The sequence below is a fragment of the Triticum dicoccoides genome, chromosome 4B (assembly GCF_002162155.2).
Source record: "Triticum dicoccoides isolate Atlit2015 ecotype Zavitan chromosome 4B, WEW_v2.0, whole genome shotgun sequence".
In the NCBI taxonomy this organism is placed as follows: Eukaryota; Viridiplantae; Streptophyta; class Magnoliopsida; order Poales; family Poaceae; genus Triticum; species Triticum dicoccoides.
In genome coordinates, this window is record NC_041387.1 from 76116076 (window position 1) to 76125081 (window position 9006).

At 48.7% G+C, this 9006-nt stretch overlaps 1 protein-coding gene across 6 annotated transcripts in view; it reads right to left on the reverse strand.

Moving 5' to 3' along the window:
- Positions 1–395: 395 nt before the first annotated feature.
- The window catches only part of LOC119295113, a 10376-nt gene continuing 1765 nt past the window's right edge, over positions 396–9006 (reverse strand). For 5 of the 6 annotated variants that reach the window (XR_005143747.1, XM_037573453.1, XM_037573452.1 and 2 more), the window contains 4 exons: positions 8707–8821; positions 1977–2036; positions 1792–1898; positions 396–1063 (listed from right to left, as the gene is read on the reverse strand). Coding sequence is in view for 4 of the 6 variants with exons in the window: in XM_037573453.1 (XP_037429350.1) it covers positions 847–1063; positions 1792–1898; positions 1977–2036; positions 8707–8781 (459 nt within the window). In the remaining 2 variants the exon portion in view is untranslated. The remainder of the gene's footprint in view (positions 1064–1791; positions 1899–1976; positions 2037–8706; positions 8822–9006) is intronic. The other variant, XR_005143748.1, reaches the window with a different exon arrangement.

Genomic DNA, 9006 nt, shown 5'->3' on the forward strand with positions numbered 1-9006 from the left:
CCATCGGAATACAGCCCTGTCAGGAGGCAAAAAACTTGCGCGCCCCACCAGACACCCTGTCTGATGGGTAGCGCGAGGATAGCCTGTTTTGTGCGACCGATTTGACCCTCAAGATGACTTCTGATCAAAAAACGTTCAACGCAAAAGTTGTTCGTCTCGTCGAAACGGTCAAGATTGCTTTTGGGCTCGTTTCCATCCGAGATCGTTTACCACCACAAAAAAGACCCGCAAGACGCAGCCAGTTTAAACCGAACAGTTTTGGAAAGTTCGGACAAAACCAATTCGAATTTGACTAGGGTTTTGGACGTGAATCCAAGCCTTTTCCTTGCACCGGAAGTCCAGCCGCCTCTTATCTCTACTATTAAAGGGGGATATGCAGTCGTCGTCGTGATGGTTCGACCGCAACCCCACCCTCGATCGCATCCCGTTGCTAACACGGCCCATGAACCAGATACATCGCCACCAACTCAGCCCACGATCAGATACATCTCCACCAACTCAGCCCACGATCACGCACCGGCCAAAGAAAAACAACAGTTACGACTCAATCCACGATCACGCACCGGCCAAAGAAAAACAACAGTACCACGATCACGCACCGGCCAAAGAAAAACAACAGTACTCCATGCATTGACCAAAAAAACAAACCAAAAAAAAGACACGTCCCAGCCAAACCAAAGAAAGAAACAAGTGCGGAAGCTCCATCGAGCCGTCATCGCACGTCACCAGGAACGCCAGTTTTTCCTCTCGCTGGACCCATACTCGCCCTCCGGCCACATCCGCCGGAACGGAACCAGTCCAGCCACGCCGGAACCAGCAACCTCTGCTCCCGTCTCATGGTGTTGCTCACCAAGGCCGTCTGTTCCTGCACCCATCTCCTCTCATGGTGTTGCTCACCAAGGCCGTCTGTTCCTGCACCCATCTCCTCACGCCGCAGGTACATCCTCCTGCCACCATCCTCACCTGAGGCCGTCGGAACCAGCCACCTCCGCGCGCCGGCTGTTCCTGCACCCATCTCCTCACGCCGCAGGTACATCCTCCTGCCACCATCCTCACCTGTTGCCTACAAATAAAATGCATTCATGATGTCTGAGCAAATTACCTACATTACAAAGATACTTAACTCAACCTTTAAGGACTGAACAAAAGCATAAGTACAACATGGTGTATACTTTGTTTAGTCAGGCCAGTCGAGTCTGGATTAACCTAGCAGAAGCCAACTCATCTATTTTGAGGAAGCCGGCTCAATCCAGATCGGTCATCGTCTTTGATATTATGGAGGGAGGGGGGTACCAGTACCAATATATACAATGCTAAACATGCTTATAACTTGCCAGACATAAGTAGAACTTCAGGCATCAGCCGAATTTAGCACTCCAGCATTGAGCCGAGGTTAGATTTCAAAAGCTCGGAGAAGATGGGGGCTATAAGCATACTTTCAATTTCAACCCGCTTAAAAGCAACTATTACTTACTTGCTACCCATGTGCACATGAAAATTCAAGTCACTAAAGTAGAAATTTTTCATTAGGACAGTGAATGTTTACTCAAAAAACCAGCAATATAGCGTTCCAGTGCTCCGCATTCAAATAAAATTACGTTGTTACAGGAGGAAATAACAGAAATGGTGATTAATTTGGCTAATTAGTAGTAATGCAGTAGAAAAGCCTTAAGAAGTAGCTAGGAGATAAAAGACTATGACCAACACAACTGTACAATTAATTTATAACAATCTTATGCAAGAAATTAAGCATAGGCAATAGAATGGCAAATTAGATCGAGAAGATATGACCTCCTGGTCAGAAGGCCGAGGATCTTAGACCGAGGATCTTGGGGCATACGGTTCCATTCATTCATCCATATGAAGGTTGTTCGCGCAGAGAAATCCCATATTTGAACCTAAATATAAATAGACATGTGATCGAAGAAAAGAAACACAAAAGTTTACACATTCAAGCGAAAATAATCAGAAATTACCGGCTCAGACTCCGAAGCCAGAATCTTGTTTGCTCTTTTAAAGTTCTCGACTGAGTTATCCTGATATGTTAAAAGTAAAAGTTAGAACAACACCGTCTTCTTATGAACTGAAGTGAAATTCATGCATGAAAACATATAGATCCTTTACAAAACCAACACTGCTTTCCAGCAAGTACACCCAATGCAAAGAAATCACAGCAACTGCAGAACGTTTCAGAATGGCACTTATTCCCCCAATCTGTATTGCTAATATCGTCATAATTACAGTAACCATCTAATCATTTTTGTAATGCAAAAGAATGCAGGTAATAAGAACATAAAGCTATAGGACATAGAGATGTCACAGGATAGAGGGCATCTGTATGATAAAGGGAAAAGAGGTATGTGTATGCCACTCACATGTCTCAACATAAGGTCTTCAATAAGCTTTCAGAACTTAGCCTAGCTTAATTTTATCAGTTTTTGATTATGAGAGGACACCAAGATCACAACCCACCAATACACCCCGGCCACCATCTGGTTTCTTCATACGAGAACAAACGGACACCACTGACTACAGTGTTTCGTCTTCCGATGATGATGACAATGTGCACACACATGTGGCTATGATGGTTCCCATAGCCGGCAATCTCACAGCCTTTCAGCCAGTACAACATGTTCAAACGCCAATCGGTATCGACCTTACGCATAAAAAAATTTCAGCTTGCATTTATACATTTGTTAACCTAAGTGGTCCACACAATGGTTTTTCAGGAAATCACTCTCGTGAAGCCACTTACTATGATCACCGTGTATCACTTCAAGGAACACAAAGCAGCATCGAGCATAATATTGGCTCAGATATAGCGGTTGGACTCAACACCTCACACACTGGTCTTGAACACATTGCTTCAAATGCAATCATTACATCTGACAAAAAACAGAAAAGGCGAGAACAATACAGAGCACGGCGGGATAGACTAACACCTGAAGAGAAGGAGAAAATCAATGCACACCGCAGAGCAGCTAGGAAAAAGAAAACAGACGAGGAGAGGAATGCCCGTCAGAGAGAAGCCAGGCAACGGATGACAGCAGAGGAGAAGCAACAAAGTAACACCCTTAGAAGGGCGGCCTACCAAAATATGATGGTCGAGGACAAGCAAGAGAGAAACAGCTGCAGAAGGGCGTCCTACCAAAATATGCCGGTCGAGGAGAATCAAGAGAGGAATTACTGCAGAAGGGTGGCATACCAAAATATGACAGACGAGGAGAAGCAGGAGACAAACGCCCGCCGAAGAGCACGTGTGCAGAACATACCACCCAAGGAGAAACAAAAGATGCTAGCTCAGCGCAATGCAATACTCACGGCTAGGCGCAACATCCCTTGCGCTGAATCCATCGCAATGTCGCGCCTAGATGCAGCTACCTTAGCTACGCCCAACCTGATGTCGACTACTCATGCCAGAGACCCTGCCGCTTCAGCTCCTTCCCCCCAGTTAGCGAGTAAGGCTGGTTACAGCTTCGAATCAGACGGTAATCCTCCCATCTCTACTCTACTTGTTATGTCCATGTGAGTTGGACCAGTATTTACCAGCTCCTCAACCGTGTAGGCAAGTACATTAGTCGTACCCTGGACAATAATGAGGCCGCCGACGAACTCATAAATGCCTCGCAGCAAACCAATGATCAGCGAATACATGAAAACCAGAATCAAGCCCATGAGCAGAGCCAGGAGACCAGAGCACAACGTAGGGCTCACGAGCGAGCTCACAAACGAGCTATGGCGGTAAAGAACATTCAAGGGAGTGCCGGAAAACGAAGAGTGCACAGGAAAAGCATAGTAGAAGGTGAGAGGTCAGCGTTGCTAGATCGTCGTAATGCAAGCTTTGCAGCTAAGCGGAGGTCTCCACACCCAAGTACCTTGCATGTGAACAGAGCAGCAACAAGCTCAGAAACACCGCCCACAGGAGCTGCTTCACCGGCTTCCTCCCCTTCGTCGAGCACGCCGTCTTACACCATCGGGACCGATGGTAACCCTCTCACCTTTACTCCCCTCCCGGTGACCACTCACACTAAACCATTACTTACCGGCTCAACAATGTTGCAGCTGACATGGAAGCCTTCCTTAGCGGCATCATGGACGAGAATGGACTTTCCGGTGACCTCATGGATGATGAGTACTACCTATTTGGCGGTCAAGGTACTCCCAGGCGTCCTTCGCTGCCCGTCCCTCTATATTATTGGTTTATGATGTGCATCCCATCGTGACTTGTTATATCTCCACAATGCTTGCAGCATCCGACACTGATAGCACGGACCTCGATGAGCCCGTAGAATCCTCCAACACGGGATCTATCGACCTAGATCCTTTCGACTATGTCTACTCGAACATCCCAGACAGCACGCACATCCTGAAGCACGCGGCAAACTGCGACCATTGCAAGGCCAAGAAGTTCCAGTACGAGACTAACGGCTTCTGCTGTCGGAACGTGGAGATTGAGCTAGCTGAACGCGAGCCTATCCCAGAGCTGATGAGGTTATGGTCAAGCGCGGATGCAGACTCTCGGCATTTCCGAGAGAGCATTCGGTTCTTCAACGGGCACTTCGCCTTCACTACCCTTGGCGTCAGCCTAGACAACAACTACACAAACATGAAGTCCGGGGTGTACACGTTTCGAGCACATGGCACTATGTACCACAAGGTGCACTCGTTCGGTCCAAGATCTCGCCCTGAACATTTGCAGTTGTACTTCTACGACGACGATCCCAGCTTAAACCATCGCAAGGAGGCCACCAAGCAATTGGACCAGCACGTTGTCAGCAAGTTAGTGGACGTCCTCAGGGAAAACCCCTACTCCCAGCAGTTTAGGAGTTTGGGTGCCCATAAGGAAAATCTCGAGGAGTACCGGATAGACCTCAACATTGACCAGAAGCTAGACCAACGAAGATATAACAGACCCGTGTCATCCGAGGTGGCTGCGATTTGGGTCGAGGGAAGCGATCTAGCAAACAGGTTCAACCGCAGCATTACACTCTATGGGGACAACAACGAGAAGTATAGTATACATGCCACAGATGGCTGTTATGACCCGCTTTCGTATCCCCTCTTTTTCCCAAGGGGGGAGCTTGGTTGGCATCCAAATATCCCTAAGCACAATGTCCCTTGGGAGGTTGCACCACAACCAAGAAGAAACCGTGATAACGATTCAGGTGCGCCTGGTTGGTATGCTTATATGCCACAAAAAGTTCTCTATCCTTCCATATGGTACCTAACCTTCTTATTTCACGTCTTTCCACAGAGGGGAACAGCCGGTTGTGTGTCTCTGTCAGGGACTACTACTGTTACCGGCTACAGACGCACCCTGCGATATTCAACCCCATACTGCACGGAGCACGCCTGTTTCAGCAGTGGGGTGTCAACATGTTCATCAAGATTGAGGGATGTAGGCTGAAGTGGATCAGGGACCACCAGACAGAGGTACGTGCCGATCTATACCAAGGCCTTGTGGATAGCATCGCGGTTGGGGAGATGCGAGCGAGCGCTGTTGGGAAGAGGATTGTGTTACCAGGGACGCATCAAGGAAGCAACCGAGACATGAAGCGGAGGCATATGGACGCCATGGCACTGGTGCAGACATATGGGAAGCCTGACATCTTTTTGACTATGACATGCAATCCTAGCTGGGAGGAGATACTGAATGAGCTGCTTCCTGGCCAGACACCCCAGGACCGACCAGATCTTGTCGCACGCGTGTTCAAGGCCAAGCTAGAGACCATGAAACAAATGTTGTTCAAAAAACACATCCTTGGTGTTGTGGTAGCGTATGTGTATGTCGTTGAGTTCCAGAAGAGAGGCCTCCCCCATGCACACTTCCTGCTGATCATGAATTCAAATTATAAACTCGTGGTGCCAGAGCAGTATGATCGCCTCATATCGGCAGAGCTCCCGGACAGGCATAAGTATCCAGAGCTCTATGCCATGGTCGTGAAGCATATGATGCACGGACCATGTGGCAATCTTAATCCCAAAAATGTGTGCATGCAAGACTTGAAGTGCAAGAGCAAGTACCCACGACCGTTCAACCAGAACACCTTACAGGGGAAGGATTCATACCCGGTTTATCGACGGCGGGACGATGGTCGTCAGGCTAAGGTACGCCGTCAAATGCTGGATAACAGATGGGTCGTGCCTTATAACCCTTATCTGTTGCGGATGTTCAACTGCCACATAAATGTCGAGGTGTGCTCCAGCATCAAGGCCGTCAAGTACCTTTACAAATACGTATACAAGGGTCACGATCGAGCTTCATTCAGCATTGACCAGCCTGACAGCAACGGGGTTGTAGACGAGATTAAAAGGTACGTTGATGCGAGATGGGTTACTCCACCGGAGGCGATGTGGAGGATATTCGGCTTCAACCTTTCTGAGAGTTTCCCGTCGGTCCTACAGTTGCCGCTTCATCTCCCTAATATGAATAGTGTCACGTTCAAAGCACGAGAGGACCTGATCGATGTCGTTGCCCGTGATAATGCATCTAAATCAATGCTGACGGAGTATTTCCTTGCTAATCAGCAGCACGTGTGGGCTCGGGATATCCTGTACAAGGACTTTCCGGGAAGTTTCACATGGCAGAGACAGAAGTACTGGAGGCCGAGAGAAAAGCAGCACCAAGTAGGTCGAATCGTGTCAGCCCATCCAGCCGAGGGGGAGCGGTACTTTCTGCGAGTGCTGCTCAACCATGTACCAGGCAAGACATCCTTCGAGGACCTGCGGACCGTGGACGGTGTGCTCTGTGATAGCTTCCGTGAGGCTGCCGAGAGATTGGGCCTCATCGAGGCCGACAACACGCTTGACGAGTGTCTTACAGAGTCAACACAGTTCGCGATGCCAGCCTCACTCAGGAGGCTCTTTGCAACAATCTTGGTATTCTGCGAGCCAGGTGACGTGCGCGGTCTATGGGATAGGCACCTAGAGGCGATGTCTGATGACTACCGCCGATCACACACGTGCTCAAAGGCAGTGGAACAGATGGTGTTGCTTGACATTAGGGGCATGCTACAGTCCATGGGCAAAGACATAGCGTTGTTCCTTCTTCCGGACATCGACGAGACCTATGACACTACTGGAGGCGAGGCCAGAGAAGTCACCGAGGAGTCATCCATCGAGGTTGACGCGAACGATGCTGCTTTAGCGTCCTCACTAAACCCTGAGCAAAGGCTTGCATACGACGAGATACTGGCAGCAGTCGATGCTGGTGATGGGGGTGTATTCTTTGTCGATGGCCCAGGAGGCACCGGGAAGACCTTCCTATACAAGGCACTACTCACAAAGGTTCGAGGCGAGGGCAAGATCGCGGTGGCTACGGCGACGTCAGGCGTCGCGGCTTCCATCATGCCTGGAGGAAGGACAGCCCACTCGAGGTTCAAGATCCCACTCAGCATTGAAGATGGGGGGTCGTGCAGCTTCACCAAGCAAAGTGGAACAGCCAAGCTCCTGCACATGGCTTCACTCATCCTATGGGACGAGGCCACCATGACGAAGCGGCAAGCGGTTGAGGCACTGGACAATAGCATGCGGGACATCATGGGACGACGGGACCGACCATTCGGGGGAAAGACTGTCGTGTTCGGTGGGGACTTTAGGCAGGTGCTTCCGGTCGTCAGGAAGGGGTCACGAGGTCAGATAATCAATGCGACCTTGCGGAGTTCGTACCTATGGAAGGGCATGCGCCAACTAAGGCTCGTCACCAACATGAGAGCGCATAACGACCCGTGGTTTGCAGATTACTTGCTAAGGGTAGGCAACGGCACCGAGGAAACCGATGAGGAAGGCAACATAAGGCTCCCTGAAGATATTTGTGTGCAGCCAACAGAGGACGGCGTTGACCTAGAGAAGCTAATCGACCATGTATTTCCTGCTCTAGACAACAACATGGCTGATCCAAATTACATGACATCTCGAGCGATCCTCTCCACAAAGAACGACAACGTTGATAAGATAAACACACGCATGATAGAGCGCTTCCAGGGCGAAGAGAAGATCTACCACAGTTTTGATATTGCAGAGGATGATCCACACGGCTACTATGCCCCAGAGTTCCTGAACAACCTGACTCCCAACGGGCTGCCTCCGCATGCGCTCAAACTGAAGTTAAATTGCCCCGTTATACTGTTGAGAAACATTGATCCAGCTAATGGGTTGTGTAACGGCACAAGGCTTGTGGTCCGGGGTTTCCAAAGGAACGCCATCGATGCAGAAATCGTGCTAGGACAACATGCTGGTAGGAGGGTGTTCCTTCCTCGGATACCTCTCTGCCCATCCGATGACGATATATTCCCTTTCAAGTTAAAGAGGAAGCAGTTCCCTATTAGGCTCAGTTTTGCCATGACAATCAACAAGGCGCAAGGGCAGACCATCCCGATTGTCGGAGTGTACCTACCGGACCCTATATTTTCTCACGGTCAGCTATACGTCGCATTGTCTAGAGCCACTGCGAAGAGGAACATTAAGATTCTCGCCATCAAGGACAACGACAATGGTAAGGGCAAGGGTAAGGGCAAGGGCAAGGAACAAATCAATAATTCAAATAAGCGAAAAAGATCTGAGCCCTTATTAACGACCATGAAGAACATAGTCTACAAGGAAGTCCTTAGCACATGAAGTCACCAGATCAAATTATAGAAACTCAAGGTAAAGTTTTCAATTCTGCATTACAACCACATACTATTGTAGATCTTAATGCACACTGACCTGAGTTTGTTGCTGCGTAGTACTCGAGGGAGCATAGTCAGTCTTCAGAAACCATGAGTATTCCTTTCGCGACATCTGCCCGTCCTATACTTGGTCAAAGATGCACCTGTTTAAGCTGGAAATAACAAGAGACAGCGTGAAGTTTCCAACATATGCAGGAGGAAGATGCTTGGACAGTGACTTGGTAAAGAAGAACAAAATTACTAAGGTTTCGTATTTCTTTCTAATTCATATTCTCTTTAATATGGTAAAAACCTGAGTCATCTAATATCATATAGCAATAAAAATAATGACTTAAAC